Genomic DNA, 24,826 nt, shown 5'->3' with positions numbered 1-24,826 from the left:
ATGTGTTTTGAATGGGAAGAGGAGAGGAGACACTGCCAGACACCTCTTATCTCCAGAGGAACATGAGCACTACCCTGCCGAAATCCTACTGCCATCATCTCCCCAGAATCTGTCATTGGGTGGAGAGTCGGGAGGCCACCATACACATTAGAGGGTCAAGCGGTCCTGCTGAAATTGGTGGGTTCAGCCAACATTTATCTGCATTTAACCAGCCTTAGGCCTCATGCACACAACTGTATTTTTGGTCCACATCCGTTCTTCATTTTTAAGTGGGACACATTCATTTCAATGGGACTGCAAAAAAGATGTGGACAGCACAACATGTATGTCTGTTCCACCACCCGCAAAAAAGATACATGTCTTATTTTTACAATAGTGCAGGACGTGCGAAACAGGAAAGTGCAGGGCGCGCATGGCCGGTATCCGTGTTTTGTGGATCCACGGTCATGTGCAATGAGGCCTAAGACTGTATAAGACTAAAAATTATTTTTTACTACTAAATTTTGGTGGGAAAAGCTGGTAGGGCTGGCCTTAGTTTGGTGCCATTGGCAGTAACTTCTATGGATCGTTGTGAAGTAAATATTATAATAATGTAGCGGCCAAATAACATAAAATAAACTAACGGTAAATAAACAAAGGAATATATCGACATCCTGAAGCAGCTGCCTTTCTATAAATTTGGGAGCCAAGTGCTGGATCGGGAGTGCAATCTGACGCACCTAGCCGGGAGTGAAATACTGATGACGCTCCTCAGGATAGGTCATGAATATCAGATCGGTGAGAGGGCCAACTCCCAGCACTCCCACCAATCAGCAGTTCGAAGAGGTCACCAATACTAAACTGCTGTAAAGGAAAGAAGGAACATAGGGTTTTACTTACACGTGGTTCTCGCTGCCGAGTGGATTTTCCAGACAGTTTCTCATCATCCAGCTCGCATTGCTCAAGGAGATCTAAGATGTCTTCTTCCTGCAAGGTACAAAGAGGAACATTTTACGGAATTGTCCCATACATAAAGCTGATCATGAACAAAGCCTCCAAATATCTACTCATTCACTCCACTATACGCTGGCCATACACCTTTAACAGTTGCCGGAGTATACCACATATCACTTATGGAAAATGTATGATGGAGGGCTTTTCCACAAAGAGCACTGATGGCACATGGATTGGATCACTATATGAGTGGGTCTGACCGATGGGACCACAACCAGTCATGAGCTGTGAATGCCATAAGTCTAATAGGTGGGGGTTCCACCCCTAGGACCTCCACCTACTGCAAGGACCAGATCCAGGTGTACAAAAACAGCTCAGCACTACCTCTTTACCGATTCTCGGCCTGAGTGAAATGAGCATCGGAGGACCCCGTTCCTCCATTATGTTGCAGTTAGAACTGCTTTTCATGGTAATATTGTCTCTTTGGCCCCCATCAGGCTGTCAATATCACTCAGGGTCTAGTAATCAGTCGAAATCCCCACCAATAAGCAAATTGAAAGGGCTGACCTCATCCCATGGAGCAAGCTGCAGTACCAGGCAAATCCAGTAGTATGGATGAATCTCTCTAGTGTGCTGATCGGCAGCTGTCTCCGAGGTCAGACCGTCACCCATAAAACTTTGCTGGCTTTTCTTACTGATCCTGGAGAGCCCCTTTAACTATAATGCATTATTTTATATTAATAAAGTGACAACAATAAATTTTATATAAGAAACTGAAGCAAAATTCTGTTTACCCCGACCTAGTGAGTGATCTAGAATTCTGTGTGGACTTATCAAAGCATCTGATCACTCACTAATAAATAATCTTCTAAGTAAATATGGAAGGTGAGATGTTCCAAAACTTTAAGAACTTTTCACCCTGAAATGAAAAATGCACCTTAAAATATGAACCCCCCCCCCCCCCCCCCCCCCCGAGTCGTCTCCCTCAAATGAATAGAAATTTTATTTTGCTGTTTTGTAGTTTTTCCAAATGTGACACCCATTAACAGCCCCTATTACAGGTCCTATAAGGTCTATCACCCAGCTTTCCCCAGCCTCATTCACACGTCAGTGTTTCACGGACGTGTGCTGTACGTGTTCTCCACGGACAGCACACGTCCCCATTCATTTTAATGTGTGTATTCAGACATCAGGGTTTCAGCACGGTCCTTGGGTCCGTGTTTTTAGCACGCATGCATGCACTATTTTGTCCGTGTTCACGGATCCATCACGTCCATTATAGTCTATGGGTCAGTGAAAACCACAGATGCAGCACGGATGCCATCCGTGTTGCATCCGTGTTTCACGGATCATTAGGAAGAGATGCTTTGAAAATTATTTTTCAGCTGTTCAGTGTCAGTGAAACACGGATGCAACACGGACAGCAAAAAATGGACACAGGGACCCAACACGGATCCTTCACGGACAGCTTCACGGATGCATCACTGACCACCTGCTCACGGATTTGAGCACGGACAAGGACGTGTGAATGAGGCTTAAGGGTGCATTCACACAATTGTATACCTTTGTGGTTCACAAGTGGCGGATCCACAAAATACGGATGCCATCCGTGTGCATCCCACACTTTCAGCAGGTCCCACTGAAAAAATGCAAAACAGACAAGAATATGACATCTGTGTGCTGCCAAATTTTTTGTGTGGCCATATGGACAGCAAAAAATGCGGATCGGACGTGGACCAAAAATACGGTTGTGTGAATGCACTCTAAATCAGATTTTTCTTCTGTCCTTTATATATGACAACCACTACTTAGACTTCTGAATGGTAATTTGGCTGTGCGATAGCCTCTAATAGCCTCAACGCAGCTCTTATAAAGGTTGTCACATAGCTTTCCTAGATTCCTGCATGGCAAATCAAGTTTTGCTTCCGTTATCCATATATGACCACCAATACTCAACTTTCTTAGACTTTTGAATGGTAAATCAGGTTCTTCCCTATGTTATCCATAGTTGACAACCACTAATATTTTCAATTACAGCTCCTATAAGGGTTGTCACCCGGCTTTCCCAGGCTCCTTAAGGGTAAGGGTTCATGCACACGGCCGTTGTGCGGCCGTTCCGTGCATTGGGGACCGGAATTTGAGGTCCTCAATGCACGGGCAACGTCCGTGCGGCAGCCGGGACGGATCGAGACCCATTCAACTTGAATGGGTCCGTGATCTGTCCGCACCGCAAAAAAATAGAAATGCTCAAGTGAATGGGTCAGCATCCGTGATGCAGGGAGAACCCGCTGTTTGCGGGCTGCAAAACGGCCACGTTTTGTTGTTTAGTTGGGACAACCACTACACTAAAACTTTTTCTAGACTTGGTAAATAAGTTTCTTTTCTCTACTTGATAGCCTCTAATAGCCCCCTTAATAACACCTATAAAGGTTGTCAGACAGCTCTCCTAGATTCCTGCATGGTAAACCCAACTTTCCTTCCTTTCTGCATATACAGTATGATGACCACTACTCAACTTTCTTAGACTTCTGAATGGTAAATTGGTTTGTTCCCGCTGATCTCCATAGTTGGCATCCACTAAAAGTCCCCTTTAAGGGTGGTCACCCAGCTTTCCCACACTCCTGCAAGGCAATCCTCCTCCTCCTCCTCTCTATGCCTGTGACTCCCAAAGTCATGATCCTATGCCTCTGAGCCTCCTTGGATTAGTACATAGGGCCCACCTACACAGCATTAGAAGCGGCCACATGACAGCCCATACAGGGTAAGCCGCGGCGCTACGGCATAGAACTACTGAAACAGCATGTATCATTGAAAGACGTCCATTTTATCATAGAGGCGCTTTACATCCATCTATCTCCTAAAACAATTTCTTAATAAACTGGCACAAAGCCCTTGCGTTCCGTTCCATGATGGATTTACAGAAAATGTCATAAATTTGTAGGTTAAATTGACTTGAAATAAAATTGGAAAAATGATGCGCTACATACTTTTCTTGGAGACCATACACCACCGATTTAAGGCAGAAAATGTTTTTCAGAAGGCGGCGGTGTAATTGGCATGAATACTGGTCAGCGGGTTGTGAAATCAGTCAAGCTGGAAGTTTAAAATCCATTGACAGAATTTTCCGCAAGACTTATTTCGTTAGGAGCCCAACATTTTTGCACGTTCAGCTTTTTTGGGCATAAACCAGTGTCTCCTGTGCAGAACCTTACATTTGCTGAATTCCTTTTAGCTTAGAAATAAAACATTGAACTCTACTTATGCTTTGAGGGCGCATAAAAAGGGTCTGCTTTTTTTCCGGAAACAGCACCACCCTTTTCCACAGGTTGTATGCGGTATTGCAATTCAGCCCAACAGACTTAAAGGGGTAATCCCATTCCCTAGCATATCGCTAGGATATGCCCCCATTGATTAATAGATGCGGGTCCCACCTCTGGGACTCGAACCTACACCAAGAACGGAGAGGGGAAGGTGGTGGGGGGGCCCTGCGCATGCGCAGCCGCCTTCCATTAATTTCCATGGGGCCGCATAGAAATGAATGGACGCGGTGGCTGCGCAAGCGCGCTGCGCTCCCATTTACTTGTATGGGGAGAGCGCTTGGCGGTGGCCGAACCCTGGGAAACTCAGGGTCCTCCAGCCACCACTTTGCGGGACTCTGTTCTCGGTGTAGGTGCGGGTCCCAGAGGTGGGACTCGCACCTATCAGACAATGGGAGCATATGCTAGCAATATGCCCCTATTGTCTGTGATGGGAATACCCCTTTAAAGAAAATAAGCTGCAATGCCAGACACATATGAGGAGATTTATGAAAAGTAGTGTAAAGGAAAACTGTCTTAGTTGGCCATAACAACCAATCAGATTCCACCTTTAATTTTTCAGAGCTCCTTTGGAAAATGAAAGAAGGAATCTAATTGGTTGATATGGGCAACTTAGCCAGTTTTCCTTTACACCAGCTTTGATAAATCTCCCCCATTGACCCTGATTTATCATTCCTTCACTCCAGAACTCTGGCGTCAAAAAGTGGCAAAATAGGGCTTTTGCGACTTTTTGCACTCGCTTGTGCAAACTTTTAGCATTTTTACGCCACTCACTCCAGTTTTGTAATGTGTGTGGGAAAGTGGGTGTGGTTAGCTATGTTAATGAGATTTATCATTGAAAAAGAAGTTGCAGTTTCACTCCAGGAGGAGGGTGGAGTAGAAAAACTGGAGTAGCTTTTCGAGATATTTGATAAATGTGGCATAATGTACTTCAATGGAGACTTAAGCGAAAGAGACTTCAAATATTCCACTTATGATAAATTCCCCCCATTAGCCTTGATTTACCAAGACCAGCGTGTGCTATACCGGTATTGATATCCCCTGCCCCGCCTGATGATGCAATCAATTTATGCGTAAATAAATGACTAGGTACACCTTCTGGGGCAATTTTTTTCAGATTGCATTTTACTCATTTTGGGCTAAAAATATTTTTTTCTGTTGGTCTTTATTTAAAATATTGGTCATCTAATAATCCTTATCTCTAAATTACTAAAAGGTCATAAACACTTATTTAAGCCACATTCTTATCAGTAAGATAAAAATAAGTGTTTATTAGGCCAGAGATCAGAGATAAGGAGCCGTCGGCTGAGCTGCCTGATGGAACAATGTGAAAATTCAAGCCTGCTACAAGAGAATCTCAAGGCTGCACAGAGACAACGTTTCAATTGAAAAAATTATTTTTAACTCAAATTGAGTACACTGCAATAATAAACAAAAAATTGCCCCAAAAGGTATACATAGCCTTTAAATGCATCCACCGCAGTAGGTACGCCAGACTAAAATCTACGCTAAATCATCTACGGCAGAAAAGTGGCGTAACCGTGCCATCACCACTCTGTTGTTTTAGGATGGCATAGAAACACTAATTGTGTCACGAACCAGCGGGTGTGAATCCACTGTGCCACGTGTCCCACCTCCTCTAAGGTCATTGTCTAAGTGTACCCTCGATTCTTCACAGTACCCCTGATGGTGGGGATAGACTTTCCCGAGGGGAACACTAGGTCGCTACCTCTTGAGGAGGGTAGGCACACGAGGCAGCTGGTCCAGGCGGACCAGGAGGTACCCGAGTAGGTACCAGAAGAACAAGCGTAGTTAGGCAGGTGGGGTCGTTACCAGGTGCAACAGTGCAGGACCGAAGGATGAGGCAGAGGCGTAGTCAGACAGGCAAAATGTCAGGGCAGGCGGCACAGGAACAGGTCAGGCAATCCAGATCAGCAACAGGAGAGTCAAGGCAAGGAGGCAAGGATCAGACATGTAGCAGAATCCAGGAACAAGGTATAAGTCAGGAGAACACGTGAGTATCACATGAGTCACATGATCCAACCCATGCAGCCCATGGAGTGATGAGCGCCGCCCCTAGGGCAGTGTAACAAGAAACCAGCAGCAAGCATGCTGTGGCCAGGGCTGAGTGGAACCTGTGGAGCAGAATCCTCAGTACCACAGCACGTACAGCGACAGAGCCCAGGACTGCAGCGGTGGGCGGAAGGATCACCGCTGAGCACGGCGCCCAGGACCTCTGCGGTAAGCGGGGGAACAGCGGATTACAGCAGCCGCTGTTAATAATTGTGATTACATTTAGTCTAAGGGTCTAGTCACACGTCCGCAATTCTGTTCCGCATTTTGCGGAACGGAATTGCGGACCCATTCATTTCTATGGGGCTGCACGATGTGCTGCCCAGATCCGGAAATGCAGGCCCGCACTTCCGGGTCCGCAATTCCTTTCCCGAAAAAAATAGAACATGTCCTATTCTTGTCCGCAATTGCGGACAAGATTAGGCATTTTCTATTAAGTGCCGGAGATGTGCAGTCCGCAAAATGCGGATTGGACATTGCCGGTGTCCGTGTTTTGCGGATCCTCAAAACACACATGGACGTGTAAATGCACCCTTAAATGAATTAAAATCAAAAAAAATATCCAAGGTTTGTGATTTTTATTTAACCAAAAACAGGCGTAGGGAGAAGATATCAAGATCAAACAGTTTCAAGGTACGTTCACATGGGACGTAATTTACAATGGAAAAAAATCTGCAACAAATCCGCCGCAAAATGTGCATGACATGAGCCACATGTGGATTTGTTGCAGATTTGCTGTGGATTTTACCCTTTGTATTGCAAAAGGTGAACTCTGCGGTGGAAATCCACAGCCTGAGTTGGTAACTGCAAGTCAATTTACCATGCGGATATTTCTGCCACACGTGGATGAGATTTCTTGATATATCATAAACTATAAAAAAAAAGCTGTGGATTTGCTGCAGATCCTCAGTGTTTCTGTACCGTGTGAACGTACCCTAAAAGGGGCGTTCCCATCTTATAAACGTACCCTGAAAGGGGTATACCCATGTTATAAAGCGTCGGCAGCGTCCGACTGAAGTCTCTTGGGCCCAGAGGAATGTATATAGGACCCACACTCAATGTATATAGGACCTTAAGGGCCCTGTTTTATTAGGGGTCCATTACTGTCAGAGCTTGCGCCCACCAGAGGATCCTGTATAAAGGGATAGCGTATCAATATGATACGCCATCACTTTATGATCATAGGGGATCCGACCTCTGGGATCCCCAATGATCCTGAAAATAAATAGGCTGCAGCACCCTTACATTGCCCTGAAAAGGGGAATGTGCTACTCGCAGACGTAAAGATTTCGTTTTCTTTACAATACAGGATTTGTGTTTTTACAAGACCCAAAGGGCCAGACTCCGGTCCTATAAAAACACAAATCCTGGCAGAGATCATATAACACCCATGGAAATTAATCTGTTTAGTTCCAATTTTCCAAAACCTAACATAAAGCCTTGGAAATGAATTTAGCCAAAGGCTCCTCTGGCCGGGGCTATCTCTAGAGTCATCTCACTAATGGGGAAGATCTATCAAAACTGGTCAAAGGAAAGCTATCCATAACAACCAATCAGGCTGCAGCTTTCATTTAGAAACAGACCTTTGAAAAATGAAAGCTGGAATCTGATTAATTGCCAGGGGCAACTGCTTCTCCTTTCCTTCACACCTGTCTCTGTGTGATGGTTTTAATTTTACACTTAATCATTCAGCTTCTCTGTGTCAATATAAACTGCTTCAGAATATACTGCCACTATATAAATAATGGATAGTTATTATAATTCGTGTCTGTTGCCATAACCTGACAGGAAAGTCTGAGTGACTATGAGGAAATTTTCCACAGCAACCAATCAGGTTTTAGCTTTCATTTTAAAAAGAGGATTGGAAAAATGAAAGCTAAAATGTGATTGGTTGCCATGGGTAACTGCTTCACCTTTCTTTCACACCTATCTCTATGTGATGATTTCAACTTTACCCTATATTATTCCGCTTCTGGGTGTCAATGTATATTGCTTCAGAATATACTGCCACTATAGAAATAATGGATAGTTATTATAATTAGTGTTTGTTGCCTGAGTGACTATGGGGAAATTTTCCATAGCAACCAATCAGGTTTTAGCTTTCATTTTAAAAGAGGCCCTTGAAAAATGAGAGCTGGAAACTGATTGGTTGCTGTGGGCACCTTTCTTTGGACAATATTTGATAAATCTCCAATGTTTTTATATTATTTCATGTAAAATGGTGTGAAATATACTTGACCCTAAATAAATAAGGGTACTTTCACACTAGCGTTATTCTTTTCTGGCATTGAGTTCCGTCCTAGGGGCTCAATACCGGAAAAGAACTGATCAGTTTTATCCTAATGCATCCTGAATGGAGAGCAGTCCGTTCAGGATGCATCAGGATGTCTTCAGTTCAGTCTTTTTGACTTTTCAGGACAAAGATAATACCGCACTTGCCGGATCCAGCATTTTTACCCATTGAAATGCATTAATGCCGGTTCCTGCCCCGAGTGTTCTGGCAAAACGGATCCGGCATTGCGGTCTGCGCATGCTTAGACCGCAAAAAATGTGAAAAAAAATAAATGCCAGATCCGTTTTTTGCGGATGACACCGGAGAGACGGATCCGGCATTTCAATGCATTTGTCATACGGATCAGGATCCTGATCCGTCTGACAAATGCCATCAGTTTGCATACGTTTTGACGGATCCGGCAGGCAGTTCTGGCGATGGAACTGCCTGCCGGAATCCACTGCTTCAAGTGTGAAAGTACCCTAACGGTTAATTTGAATTAGCCAGTCTCTACAATAAACTGACATGAAAATCTGAGTGACTATGGTGAATTTGACTCTAATCGGCCATCTTCTCCACAGCAACCAGATTTTAGCTTTCATTTTGAAACAGGCCTTTGAAAAATGAGAGCTTTAGGCCGAATGCACACGGCCGTGAGCGGTCCGTGGTATCCCGGCCTGGCATCCTGCTGACAGCAGGAGCGCACGGCGTCATTGGTTGCTATGACGCCGTGCGCTTCATGCTGCCGCTGCACTACAGTAATGCACTCGTATAGATCATACGAGTGTATTACTGTAGTGCAGCGGCAGCATGAAGCGCACGGCGTCATAGCAACCAATGACGCCGTGCGCTCCTGTGAGTGCCGCAGCTTTCTCTCAGCTTACCAAGCACAGTATAGCGGATGTGCTTGGCATCGCGCTTAGTCCCATTCACTTGTATAGGGTTGAGCTGCTCCTAGGCCATATGACCGATGAACATGTCGTCACATGGCCTAGGAAAAGCAGCCTTCTCAAACAGCTGATTGGCGGGGGTCTCTGTTGTTGAACCCCCAGATCAGATACTGACGACCTATCAGATAGGTCATCAGTATTAGGCCGAGTTCACACGAACGTGTGTGACCCGTGCCTGTGCTGCGGCCCGCAAATAGCGGACCGCAATGCACGATCGCCGGCCGTAGGTCAGCCCCATCGGATCGCGGACCCATTCACTTTAATGGGTCCGCGATCCGCCCGTTCCGCTAAAAGATAGGACATGTTCTATCTTTTTGCGGAACGGAAGTACGGGACGTAACCCCACGGAAGCACTCCGTAGTGCTTCCGAGGGGTTCCGTCCCGTGCGGCCGTTCCGCGATTCCGGATTTGCGGACCCATTGAAGTGAATGGGTCCGCATCCGTGATGCGGAATGCACACGGAACTGTGGCTGTGTATTGCGGCCCGCGATTTGCGGGCCGCAATAGGGCCACGGATCACACACGTTCGTGTGAACTTAGCCTTAAAGTCTCAGAAAACCCCTTTAGGGACAGTTCAGACGACTGATTTTGAAAAACACGCTGAAAAAATCAGCGTGTTTTTTCTTCAGAGCAAAAAAACTCACGTTTTTTGTGTGGTTTTTGATGCGTTTTTTTGACACGTCTTTTTTTAACCAATGTGTATTCACTTCAATACAAACCTGCATTGAGGTTTCTGATGCAAGTGCTGCTTCCCGTTGAAATGAATGGGAGGCTGTTTTAAAGGCATTTCTGGAGCCGATTTTGAGGCAGAAACGCTACAAAATCAGCACCAAAAACTCTGTGTGAACTGGCCATTTAATGTAAAGCGGAGTGGAATACACTGGCGCTACATAAATAATGGTTAGTTATTACAATTAGCCGGTCTCTACAATAAACTGACAGGAAAGTCTAAGTGACTATGGTGAATGTGACACTAATCGGCCATCTTCTCCATATCCGCTACCCGGCGTCCCGTAGATGATTCCTTTTTCATCCCAATTATCTTATTTACTCACTCAAACCCTCCCGAGGACAGATCCCTGCGACTAGACCACTTGAATTAATTGAATCACGGTTTAATTGTATGCGAGTCGCAGGGTGCGCAGTGTGACAGGCCTGAAAGCTGCGGAGAACGTGACACGGCGAGGACGCGCTCAGCGCGGATAATACGTTCAGACACAAAAGACGGCACCTTCATCCTTTTCAGAGGATTATTCATCTCTCGCTGAAGGGAGGCGGCTCTGCCGGCAAGGAACGTCTGGAAGGCAGTGCCGAGAAGACCCTCGTATTTTTCTAACAGCAGTTTATCCTCAGGTGGGTAGATACGCCTGAGAGAAGAGGAGAAAAAACACACATTATATTTAGTTTGCGATGTGGAAAAAAAATAATCAGAGAATTATTAAAAGAAATAGGAATGGAGGGGGGGGGAAAAAGCCGCCAATCTGCAATGCGAACCGCCAGGGAGACGATGAAGTGTTAGATCTTATTTACCGGAGTCTATCAAAAAAAAAAAAAAAGTTTTCACCGACTCTACAGGATCCGCGATGCTGTGAAAAGCGCACAAATGCATGAGAGACGAATAAACAGCAAACAAGAATGGGATTTTAATATGACAGAGCGCCGGGAGGAGCGCCATGCTTTACTTTAGGTTCATCATTTCGGGACGGATGATCACTCACTGGGTTTATGGCTTTCCTGTTTATGCCTGGTTTTTAAGGCGGCGAATTTTGCAAAACAAATCAACTTTCAAGCTCTAATTCCAGTAGTGTGAAAACGCATGGAAATGGCAAAATGATGGAGATAGAGAGAGACACAGATAGATAGATAGATAGATAGATAGATAGATAGATAGATAGATAGATAGATAGATAGATAGATAGATAGATAGATAGATAGATAGATAGATAATAGATAGATAAGAGATAGATAGATAGATAGATAATAGATAGATAGATAGATAGATAGATAGATAGATAGATAGATAGATAGATAGATAGATAGATAGATACTCTATGCTGTATTACCCCTATTCCCACCTGGACATCTTGTGAATAAATGGACCATTATAAGGACAAGTCTTTCAACTCTCGTCTTATAATCTGAGTTACAACCAATACAGTCATAATTACAGCCACCACGGGGGTTCTCATGCAACGTTTTAGAGCTCTGAAAAACAAATCTGCCTAAATATTTCTGCATAAATGAGCAGGTTTGCCATAGAGAAATTTAGGAATGGCAACAATCCTTATTTGGTCTTTAAAGTGATGCTGCAACTAAATAGTAGACGCCATCTGCAATTGGTCACTGCAACCAACAAGTAGACGCCATCTGCAATGAATACTGCAACCAACAAGAAGAAGCCATCTGCATTGGGCAGCAGGAGATGCAGCATCACACAGGGAGGTCCCTGAGCTGGTCCGTTCCTGAAGGGTGGGTTTGGGAGTGCACCAACACTGCACCAACAATGAGTCAAAAAGATACAGACTAAGGGCTCATTCAGACGGCCGTATGCTATCCGCAAAAATGCGGATCCGTTTTTTTGCGGATTAGATGCTGACCCATTCACTTCTATGGGGCCCTTTTCTATTCCACAGTTCCGCAAAAAAAATGAAACATGTCCTATACTTGTCCGTGAAAATCAGGACATGGCCCCATTGAAGTCTATGGGTCCGCAAAAATACTGAATGCTATCCGTTTTTTTGCGGATCCGCAAAAAAACGGATAGCATTCAGTATTTTTGCGGACAGCATACGGCCGTCTGAATGAGCCCTAAGGCTAAGTTCACACGAACGTGTGTGATCCGTGGCCGTATTGCGGTCCGCAAATCGCGGGCCGCAATACACGGCCACAGTTCCGTGTGCATTCCGCATCACGGATGCGGACCCATTCACTTCAATGGGTCCGCAAATCCGGAATCGCGGAACGGCCGCAAGGGACGGGACCCCTCGGAAGCAAGCTTTTTTGTCGAAAGGAAGCGCGGATCCGGAAGTGTTTGTAAGGGTGAAAAAGTACAAAAATGCAAAGACAAAAAAAAAAGATTAAAAAAATAGAAATGTTTTATCCATAATACACTGTTATGGCAGTAAGTGCTGTCTGTCAGTGTAATAATGAATATATAAATGGCGCCAACACAATATAAAGTTTTAATGGAATGGTTTTGCTCTCGCCAACGTGGCACCGCTCTCTAATATATTGCCCTGATAACTTTCAATCAGAAGAAGTTGAGGAACATTAAGGAGAAATTAAAAGGAGATTGCCATTCATTTACATTCAAGGTGGGGGCATTGGCACAAAACTAATTTCAATCAGACGGCCAAGTACAGAGGCAAGATGGCTGCACTGGTACTATTAGAGAACGGTGCGTGTAAGCCTAATGACGTAAAAGCACATAGCCCCTGGCAGTCTATTAACGGCCCTTACTACAGAGATGGGAAGTTATTTGCTTCTAGGTGGCTAATTGGAAAATGTTTCGGCTCAAAATCCCAATCATGTTTTATCTAGTGTTACGCAGCGCACTAGCTCGCCTGCCTTGTCAAGGATGAAAGCTCAGTTTCTGCAACAATGATGGGTAACTATTTTAACCCTTTAAAAAAAAAAAAAGGTTTGCACCTTCATGCAACTTTTACAGGACTTTTTTTTTTCTTCTTTTTTTTTTTTTTTTAATAAATGTTTTTGAGCAATCTATTACAACAGTTTCTTGGTTTCATGTGTTTCAGTCTTTCATGAGATTGAGTACTCAACGTCGTTACTGCTCATTACCCTATTCACTGGGTGAATGAGTCTCATGGTCAGAAAAATGGCCGAGCGATTGTCATAGCTCTACCCCTGTTGTTAGCACAACCGCCCTGTGATGTGGACTTGATGGTCACTTATAAATGGCCTTATTCAACTAAACCAATCAGGATAGTTAATAGATAAGAAACGGTTAAAGGGGTGGCACTCTTCTTACATTCGGACTCTGTCAGAAGTCAGTTATACACTTGCTGATGGTTTCCTCTGCAGAGTGCTTAGGGACCCTGCACCATGACAACCTTCCTCTCAGAATTCCAGAGGAGTATGTATGGCCTATAAGTCTCCTCACGCTGATTAAGGCGCTATCTCCCTAAGGAGGGATAGTACCCCCCTAACCCTGACCTAGGCCTCTCACCCAGTCAAGCCAGTACTCTCTGCTCTGCACTGATGAGGGGCAATCACTCCGAAACAGCTGTCTGCAGATGAGGTGCTGGCTTATTTAATATCCAAGTCATGTCTCAAGGCTTAGTTAAAGTGCTGAACATTGACTTATAGGATAGCTGCCTTACATCTGGTGGCATTAGAGGCAGAGCTTGTGAAGAGCTCATTTGCATCCCCTTCCAACCTGTGATTATCTATGTTTAATTAGCCGACTGCATGTTTTCCTATTGCTCAGACTGAGTAATCTGCATTGGAACCCAGCAGCAAATCTTTAATTGCCCTGCAGCACCCCCACAGGAGAACTGAGGCATTACATGGTGCCCATTGAAATCAATAGACTTTCCAAAGCTGTTGGGTCCTCCGGAAAATTGAGACATCTTTTGCTGGCTTAATGCATTTTTCCTTTCGCATTATACACTGCTCGTATGACCACCACTGCAGCGCAGATACAATGTGGCCTATACGTGCTCCCAGAGAGGAATTCACTTTTTCTTATAGTGTGCAAGCACAGCCACCGCTGCTGGATTTTCAGGGGTGGTCGTAACACCTGGAAATGAGCAGTGTATAATGTGATGGAAAAATGAATCAAGCCAGCAAAGGCGGCAATATGGACAATCACAGTACATTACTAAGTGCCTTGTATTAACTTTGCCTACATGATAAATGCCATTTACTGAAGTGAGACAATTCCTTTTAATAACTAAAGATCCCTTGAGTGCTGTTGGTATTTCACAACTATGACAGTAAGGCTAAGTTCACACGGGCGAGTATTCCGCGCGGGTGCAATGCGGGAGGTGAACGCACTGAATCCTGACCCATTCACTTCTATGGGGCTGTGCACATGAGCTGTGATTTTCACGCATCACTTATGCGTTGCGTGAAAAACGCAGCATGCTCTATATTGTGCGTTTTCCACGCAACACAGGCCCCATAGAAGTGAATGGGGCTGCGTGAAAATCGCAAGCATCCGCAAGCAAGTGTGGATGCGGTGCGATTTTCACACACGGTTGCTAGGAGACGATTGGGATGGAGATCTGATCATTATTATTTTCCCTTATAACATGGTTATAAGGGAAAATAATAGCATTCTGAATACAGAATGCATAGTAAAATAGCGCTGGAGGGGTTAAAATAAATAAATTTAACTCACCTTAATCCACTTAATCGCGCAGCCCAGCATCTCTTCTGTCTTCTTCTTAGCTGTGTGCAGGAAAAGGACCTGTGGTGACGTCACTCCGGTCATCACATGATCCATCACCATGGTAAAAGATCATGTGACGGACCATGTGATGACCGGAGTGATGTCACCACAGGTCCTTTTCCTGCACACAGCTAAGATGAAGACAGAAGAGATGCCGGGCTGCACGATCAAGTGGATTAAGGTGAGTTAATTTTTTTTTTTTTTTTTTTTTAACCCCTCCAGCGCTATTGTACTATGCATTCTGTATTCAGAATGCTATTATTTTCCCTTATAACCATGTTATAAGGGAAAATAATACAATCTACAGAACACCGATCCCAAGCCCGAACTTCTGTGAAGAAGTTCGGGTTTGGGTACCAAACATGCCGATTTTTCTCACGCGCATGCGAAACGCATTACAATGTTTTGCACTCGCGCTGAAAAATCGCGCATGTTCCCGCAACGCACCCACACCTTTTCCCGCAACGCCCGTGTGAACTCAGCCTAAGACCTACGGTCGAGGGTCCTGTGAAACACACACCAATAGATCAGTAACGTGTTGGATTTTTAAAAAAATTCTGGCCTCCACTAGGGAGAGCTAATGAGCTGCATGCTTGTTTATTAGTGAGTTCAATGAGGAGAACATATGCAGTTGGCTCCCTCAAGTGGTGGAAGCAGGCAGGTGCACATTTATCATTTCAGTTCATGGCGATGCACTGGATTTGGAGCTCTGTAACGGAAAACCAGAACTAGAGCCTTTAGAAAGATATGTTATGAAATGAATCAGCACAGAATATTGGACCTACATGGGCCATAAATGGTTGATAAATGTCTTCCTTCATTCAAGCCTGACGTGATAAACCTCTCCTCTGGTTCTGCATGAATGTAAAATGAAGTGAAGACGCTGATGGCAAGACTGTACCACGGTGCACAGCTGACACACAAACACCCACTTGAGACGATGAGCTCACATGTGGGATTTTATGCCAAGAAAGCGTGAGAGCAGAATGTGTTCTCCAACCGTGCCATGAGGGAAGGAAACTTCTTAATCATATTTAGTACAAAATAAATATAAATATGTCAGGCTCGCTGAGGTCTGGCTGTGACAGACATCCTATTTCCAGACTGTCCGGCCAGGCGTGAACCCCAACAACTCGACTAATCACTTGATTCTTCATATAGGACACACTTGGATTCAATTACTGCTCCCAGATTCTGGGTTTCAGCCAAGCAGAGGTTCAGACAGTCTCGCACCCAGCTCCGAGCCAAGGTTTCTCTGCTCAAACCTAATGATCTTTATACTTCACTGCTGGTATTTATTTAATGGTATTTATTATGTATTCCGAAGCTTCTTTCCCCATCTTGGGTTTAACCCCTGCCGTCTGGCGAGACGTAGGCTGGATGACACTGCTACAGAAACATGTCAGCGCCTGAGTTTTACGCAGACAGATGTCCTCTTGCATTGCATCGCGCTAATGGAGAAGGCTTGTTGCAGCGTTCGTTCGGATTGTGTGGAATGAGGAGCAAAAAAATAAATAAAAGGATGCCTAAAGGGTTATGCGTAAGCTTGTCATAATATGAAAACCGGGACACTTGCTTGGCACGGGCCTTGATCAATTTATACTTGAGGCTTTAAGCTGGATCTAGGTGCCAAATGCAGTCAAACAGTCATTGGAATCTGTTCCCACCCGTCCTGACTATTGACGTAGCGTGAGCTCTGGGAAAATATGCGTCTTGCTTTAATAAAATCAGGCTGCCTTGGGAAAAGGGGGAGGACGGGAAGCTTAGTCATGTTCAACCGTTGTCTTCACGAACAAGCCCGCCTAAAATGGAATAGTCAACATTTTCTGAGGGCTGAAGGTCATGTCCTGAAAACCTCTTTCGATATCTCTTCTGACTTGTAGACTTCCCCACCAGCATTCAACTGCATGTTTCTTTTTGCCATAAGGACTTAAAGGGGTTATCCAATTCTTTGTAACGGATAGGTCATTAGCATCTGATCGGTGGGGGTCTGATACCCGGGACCCCCAACGATCAGTTGCTTCTGTGAGCGCTGTGGCCCTCTTACTGCTTACGCCTAGGAATGGGGCTGAAGTGCGCCAAGGCATCACTGGCTCACAGGAGCGCTGGTGCCTTCTCAAACAGCAGATCAGCGGAGGTCCCGAGTGTCAGACCCCCACCGATCAGATACTGAAAACCTATCAACAGGATAAAGAGTTGGATACACCTTAGACTTACGATGGCTGAACCCACTTATCGAGCATGTTGGAATTCCTTTGTTATCAGAGAGGCGGGCTGCCTCCAGAGGTGTCAGGCGGTGGCTCACTTGCTTATCCCAACTGAAAACACATGCACGCTCAGCCAAATCGAGTGTCCAAGTGTAAGGGGAGTTTGTTAGGAAAAGCTATTGAAAGTGCATGATCAGTTGTACTTCTATGTATAATCATCTAGACATTGCTACTTGAAGAATTCTGACGTTTGATGGATGGCAAGTCATCAGATATTGCCTAAATACTATTTTAAAAGGTTGTCTTGTTTAGAAAACCCAATTTTTAATTGAAGAGCTAATGGTTTAAGTCCCTAATTTCAAACTCAATCCTTTCGAGGATTTGGCACATCCTTACATTACACAGATAACACATTATTTTCAACTGGCACTGTGTAATGCTTCATTTCTCCTGCGGTGGTGCTCCTGGGAGAATGAACACTTGCTTATAGGTATTCTTCCAGATTAGAGTTGATCCCTTAGGGTTTGGGAGAACGTGCTTTCAGCGTATATTTGGGGTTGTCCAGTGAGAAAATTTCTTTAAAAAAGGCTCGTAGAGGGATAAAAAAAAAAAGTAAAAGAAGGGATCTTCACCCCCGCTGATCCCCCACCAGTCCAGCTCCAATACTTTGCGGGTCTCAGCTGGTCTCTGCTTCATCGCCCCCTCTCAACACACAGAAAATGCCTGGAGATACCTGCTTAGCCAATCACTAGCTGAGGCAGGTCCCCGCTGTGGCCAGTGATTGGCTGAGCAGGCATCTCTAGGTACTTCCTGTGTGTCAAGACAGGACAGGAAGTAGAGAGCAGTGGGGGGAATGAGTATACTCTTACACCATTAAACCTCACAATCATAGTATTTATAGGTACTAAGAAAAAATAAAAATGAGACCTATATCTGTCATGTCAGATGAAACGATCAGACCAGTCCTATTAAAATAATAATTTTCTCCTAACGAAGGTCTTCTCAGATCTGGGTATGAATTTGATGGTTATGGTCAGCTTTAGGTGAAGTGTATTATGTGGACCATGCACATGGGCGTCCGCAGGAGGGGGCAAGGGGGGGCAAGTGCCCCCCCCTGGCCCGCCGCAAACGAACCCAGTACTACTTAAGTTACTCCTATTTTGCTGCGGTCGGCGGGCGGCCGACTAATAACAGCACTGAGTGAAAGCGCATGCCCAGCCTGAAAGAGTGAGGAGGGGGCGGGGCCCGCGGCCGCTCTGAGCTCCGCTGCCTGGCCTGCCTGTCTCTAGACTCTGCAGACAGTGGCTGCTGGAGCGTGCCGCAGGCTCGCAGCTGCCGCACAGCACAGGCACGTCTTCACGTGATGTTGCCAGTGAGCTCTGCCCCCAGTAGAGCCTGCCTGTCACTGACCCTGAGCCAAGTTCGCTAACGGTTCCAACATCAAGTTCCAAGTTTCCTATTCCAACAGTCACAGAAGTAAGTTAACGTTATTACAGGAATTTATATTGCACAAAGAAAAAGAAAGATAACATAACAACAAGTGGATGGATTATGATGACATGGTGGATGATGGATCCCATGTCTGCCACTGGTCTGGCCCATGAGATGGAGTGGGAGAAATGTGCCTGGGGAGGGGGGGGGGGGGGGGGGAGAGATGTGCTGCTGACACTGGCCCATGGAGGGGCCCGAGGGGAAGAAATGTGCCATTCAGGGGAGGGGGGTGGAGGGCCACGGGTGGGAAGTGTGCTGCCATGATGGAGGGGGGGGGGGGGGAAATAATGTGACGCGAAGGGGGTGATGTAAAAAGAAGGGGGTGATGACGGGTCACGTGACATGGAGGGGGAGAAATGTGACATTAAGGCCGGGGCCCGGGGGGGCATCATTGGGGGCACTTTTTACTGGCACATTATTAGGTTGCACTATGGGGTCACTTCTTACTGGCACATTATTGCTGGGCACTATAGGGGCATCTACTGAGTTCGAGGCTACAAAGAAGTGGTATGTTATATGGAGGGCACTGTACAGTAGTATTTTATACTGGGACACATTATGGTCGGTACTATGGGGAAGGGGGAGAGGAATACTATGGGGTCATCTACGGGGGGCACTAAGAAGGGGTATTTTATGCTTGCAAATTATGGGGGACACTGAGGGCATCTACTGGGGCACTATATAGGGGCATTTTATACTAGTACATTATGGGGGCACTAGGAGGAAGGGGGAGAGGAGCACTATGGGGTATTTACTGGGGGCACTATATAGGGGTATTTTATACTGGTACATTATGGGGGCACTATGGGAACATTAGCTCAATTGGGGGCATTACAAGGGGGTATTTTTTGCACTGTCTAATATAAGGAGAATTAGTTCTACTGGGGGGGCATTATGGTGGGCTTTATTACTCCCCCATGGTATGACCCCCTAGTAGCAGCACCAGCCTCTCCCTGCTCTGCTATCCCTCTGCCCCTTCTTCAAATCCTTATTATGAAATCTTTCTCATTAGGATAAAACACAACATCAGCTCCACCGAGCCCCCGGCCAAGTGTGGAAGTGGCGTCCGAGATCCCCAAGGGCCAAGCCAAGTAACTGTAAGTTTTCATGTAAAATATATTCGTTATACACATATAGCATACACTGTGCCCCACAATATACAGTATACCGCTACACTGTGCCCCACAATATACAGTTTCTTCTGTATGAACGTCCACAAATTAACTGATTGATGAACCAGATGTGTGGGCCAGCCACGATTAAACCTATTATTGTTTTTATTGATGACAGTACTCCCTGAGTGTTAGGTGTGGGGTGACCAGGCGGTATATGAAGGGGCAATACTGGTATTATATGGACAGCAGATATGGCATCCTCTGGGCAGTACTGTCTATGGTCAATTCATCCTTCAGAAGCACCCCGACTGCCACCTGCTTGGCTATCAGTGAGTGACAGTCAGTCAGTGTCACAGTGTGACTACGGAGTCACTCCCTGACCCTAAGTGTTAGGTGTGGGGTGAGTCACTGATAGCCAAGCAGCAGGCAGTGAAGTGCCATGAGAGCCAGGCCAAGCAGGTGGCAGTCAGGGTGCTGGTGAAGGATGACCATAGACAGTACTGCCCAGAGGATGCCATCTCTGCTGTCCATATACCAGGCAGTATTGCCCCTTCAATCATATACCGCCTGCCCGTCTGGTCAGGGTGACCAGGCAGGCAGGCGGTATATGAAGGGGTAATACTGGTGGTAGGCCTGGTATTCTGCAGACCATCTCCTTGTAAGTTACATATGACAATGTGGATACAATTTTGTATTCCTGGCACTTATAATATCCATTTAAGCTTTTCCATCACGTTGCACAGCTCATGCATTATTATACTTTGTGGAAAATGAATATGTCTCTCCCCTTCATTACATTCTCAGAAAATAGCAGAGCATGGATGTCAATAAAATTATGCCCCCCCCCCCTGGAAAAATTTATGCGGACGCCCATGACCATGCATTACCTGTAGTTCCCCATGTGCCTATTCTCATATTCCTCCTTAGAGATTTGTTTCCGAACCTGAGCAAGTCGTTCTTTCTGTTAAAAAAAAAAAAAACACAAAATAGGTCAATTTAGAGAGAGATGACTTCTGGATGAAAGGGTCTGCACGTGACATATGACTGAAGCAAGTGCTACGGAATCTGTAAAGGCCGCGTCCTGAGACAAAGCCTTTGTAGGCAAATCTGTTCCTGCCTTATTGGTCCTATTCAGTGATGTGCTGGTTACACTGGGAAAGATGTGGAAGGACACAGGTAGGGTATATAAGGAAGCGAGGGACAGAGGGTGGTCATAACAGGTCACACACAAGTTGTCAACCAACTTATTATGGCTATACCACCTGCACCCCCAGTCAGTCTATGAGGCCACTTTGTACTTTTGATTTCTTATGGTACTTTTGTTCTGTTGAGTTCTATAGACAAAAAAAATACTGTAATATTTTGCACTAGACACTGTATGTGAAGGTATTCACCCCTAGAGTCATTGCAGAGATAATAACCCCGTAATATGGCGCCATATAGAGTACTATACAGCGGCACGCAAACAGGGTGTCTACTGTCCCCTTGTACAAAGCCATAAAGACTATGGGGGACATTTATTAAGATCGGTCTTTTCCACACCAGTCTGAAAGAGGAAGCGCCAAAGTTATGTAGAGGCACAGGCTTCTACATAAGTTTGGCTCTTCGTCCGGCAGGCCATGCAACAGACTTAAGTCTACGCCAGCCCTCTTGCTGGCATACAGTTAAGCCATTTTCCAGGCCAAAAAATGATAAATGACCGGGGCCTGCTGGCCTGCCCACTTCACCGGCCACATCACACCCCCTTTTTTCACCACTTTTTGTAAAGGAGGAAATGTCTCAAATCTTGCCGCACACAAATGACGCGTGGCAAATCCTGCAACCTTTTATCGCCACAAAATAAGTAATAAATCTACCCTTATGTGTGTATAGCCTCCTGAAAATGTATCTACCTTAGCATGCCGCTGGCCACATACTTTAGATAGCTGCCGGCCAAATGCTTGTTCATCTCACTGCAATTCCTCCTGACTCTCCAATACACCGGCACGCTCAGTTCCGCCGAGCATGCACGTGTTCTCTTCAGAGAGTAAAAGGTAAGAGGCCGCCATATGCACCTCTAGCAGTGGCTGATCACCTTTGAGAACAAAAGGATTGGACATGTTGAAATTCAACATGCGCAATCCTTCTTCCCCATCGTCGTCTGTCTTTGTGAGAGATTTGGGACATAATCATACACATCAGATAGTTACCCGGTTCTGGGGAAACCAGAGTTTGGCTGACCTTCATCACACAGCAGTACTCCATGATGGAAACCACCGTGGTTGTTCACTTTGAATGCTGCCGACCTGTTCGCGGCTTAGTTACACTGAATGGAGCTAAACCACAAGTAGACACCCACTGCAGCTTCACGCTGCGTCCATCCAGACATGGCACCAAGAAGGGACGTCGCAGCTTTTAACTGCTTCCCATGCGAACTGCAGTGCTGCATCCCATTTAAAATAATGGCAGGCAAACACCACGCGGCTGCCAGCAGAATAATGGCGAAGAGTCTGCGCCAAAATTCCGGAGGAATAAACTACAGTGTTAAGGCTACATTCACACCAGCTTTTTTGCTGGATCCGTCTTGGATCAGCAAAAACGCTTCCGTCACGATAATACAACCGTCTGCATCCATTATGAACGGATCTGGTTGTATTATCTTTAAAATAGCAATGACGGATCCGTCATGAACTCCATTGAAAGTCAATGGGGGACGGATCAGTTTTCTATTGTGTCCGAGAAAACAGATCCGTCCCCATTGATTTACATTGTGAGTCATGAAGGATCCGTCTTGCTCCGCACCACATCGCAGAAAGAAAAAAGCTGCTTGCAGCGTTATTATGTCCGCAATGGGGACGCAACCAAATGGAACGGAATGCATTCTGGTGCATTCCGTTTCGTTAAGTTCAGTTTTGTCCCCGTTGACAATGAATGGGGACAAAACGGAAGCGTTTCCCCCCCCCCCCGCTATTGAGATCCTATGACTGATCTCAATAGCGGAGAGGGAAAACGCAAGTGTGAAAGTAGTCTAAGCCTACATGCACACGAACGTGGTTTGGTTCAGCATCCGAGCCGCAATTTTTGTGGTTCGGGTGCGGACCCATACACTTCAATGGGGCCGCAAAAGATGCGGACAGCACTCCGTGTGCTGTCCGCATCCGTTGCTCCGTTCGTAGCCCCGCAAAAAAAATAGAACATGTCCTATTCTTGTCCGTTTTGCGGACAAGGATAGGCATTGTTACAATGGATCCGCAAAAAAAAGGATGCCATACAGACGTCATCCGTTTTTTTTTTTGCGGATCCGCAATTTGCGGACCGCAGAACACAAAGGTTCGAGTGCATGTGGGCTAAGGCCACTTTCACACTTGCGTTGTTGGGATCCGGCATGCACTTCCGTTGCCGGAGGTGCCTGCCGGATCCGGAAAAACGCAAGTGTACTGAAAGCATTTGAAGACGGAACCGTCTTCCAAATGCTTTCAGTGTTACTATGGCACCCAGGACGCTATTAAAGTCCTGGTTGCCATAGTAGGAGAGGGGTGCGGGGGAGCGGTATACTTACAGTCCGTGCGGCTCCCGGGGCGCTCCAGAATGACGTCAGAGCGCCCCATGCGCATGGATGACGTGATCACATGGATCACGTGATCCATGCGCTTGGGGCGCCCTGACGTCACTCTGGAGCGCCCGGGGAGCCGCACGGACGGTAAGTACACTGCTCCCCCGCTCCCCGCTACACTTACCATGGCTGTCAGGACTTTAGCGTCTTGGCAGCCATGGTAACCACTCTGAAAAAGCTAGATGTCGGCTCCGGCAATGCGCCGAAACCACGTTTAGCTTAAGGCCGGATCCGGATCAATGCCTTTCAATGGGCATTAATTCCGGATCCGGCCTTGCGGCAAGTGTTCCGGATTTTTGGCCGGAGCAAAAAGCGCAGCATGCTGCGGTATTTTCTCCGGCCAACAAACGTTCCGTTCCGGAACTGAAGACATCCTGATGCATCCTGAACGGATTACTCTCCATTCAGAATGCATTAGGATAATCCTGATCAGGATTCTTCCGGCATAGAGCCCCGACGACGGAACTCTATGCCGGAAGACAAGAACGCAGGTGTGAAAGAGCCCTAAGACTGTCAGAAGAACTGCTGGAGCTACTTACCAGCTCTTCCTTCCTCCTCTCCAGCGTGTGGCGCTGTTTCTCCCAGTCAGAAGATCCCGGGGACAGCCTCTTCATGGATCCCTGACCATACAACCTCTTCTGAGCCTCCGCTTTCTGTTTGGCCAAGTTTTTCTTTTTATCACTCGCTCTGCAGAGGAAAAAAAAAAAAGGAAAAAACGCAAAGACAAATGATATCTCTGTAATGAAATATTAAAACAGCAGCTCATCGAACTTTATTACTAAAGAGAGCCTGCTGAGAAGACGTCCCGAGCGTGTTTATTTCCAAGGATAAAACAATTAGCATGTTTCTGTAACAGGTTTACAAATTACCTGAAAGACAACAAACAGATGAGGCTTCTCCGTCTGCAGAAAGCGAATGCGAATACTAAATAATACAACACAACAAAGGGCTAATGAACCATTGCTACCCCATGTGCCAATTACGGAGACTGATATCGTGAACGGATTGCGAGGGAAACAATGATTTAGGGGGACACGGAAAGAAACTAATTAAAGTCTCCAATTTCAGAGACAACAGCTTTGAAAAAATAACATGAATAAATCAGCATATCTATCTATCTGTTTATCTATCTATATATCTATCTAATGTCTATCTTCTATATATCTAAGTACAAAAATCTATCTATCTATATTATCTCTCTTTCTCATAGCTATCTATCTATCTAAAAGGCAAATAATGAGGCAGCACTCCAAGGTCAATAAAGGGTGGCGGACCTGTTTATTACCCCTCTAGCAACGTTTCAGCCCAACTCAATGGGGCCTTTGTCAAGCATAGCTTGACAAAGGCCCCATTGAGTTGGGCTGAAACGTTGCTAGAGGGGTAATAAACAGGTCCGCCACCCTTTATTGACCTTGGAGTGCTGCCTCATTATTTGCCTTTTGGAAGTTATCTAAGGACTGATT

At 45.6% G+C, this 24,826-nt stretch overlaps 1 protein-coding gene across 5 annotated transcripts in view; it reads right to left on the bottom strand.

Annotated features, from left to right (window-relative positions):
- The window catches only part of TTLL7 (tubulin tyrosine ligase like 7), a 200,738-nt gene that overhangs the window by 89,559 nt on the left and 86,353 nt on the right, over nt 1-24,826 (bottom strand). For all 5 annotated transcript variants that reach the window (XM_040407953.1, XM_040407954.1, XM_040407955.1 and 2 more), the window contains 4 exons: nt 23,903-24,050; nt 20,659-20,732; nt 10,777-10,912; nt 880-966 (listed from right to left, as the gene is read on the bottom strand). In XM_040407953.1, the coding sequence (XP_040263887.1) occupies nt 880-966; nt 10,777-10,912; nt 20,659-20,732; nt 23,903-24,050 (445 nt within the window). The remainder of the gene's footprint in view (nt 1-879; nt 967-10,776; nt 10,913-20,658; nt 20,733-23,902; nt 24,051-24,826) is intronic.

Source organism: Bufo bufo, chromosome 9 (assembly GCF_905171765.1).
Source record: "Bufo bufo chromosome 9, aBufBuf1.1, whole genome shotgun sequence".
Lineage (NCBI taxonomy): Eukaryota > Metazoa > Chordata > Amphibia > Anura > Bufonidae > Bufo > Bufo bufo.
This window is presented reverse-complemented; position numbering and strand designations above follow the sequence as displayed.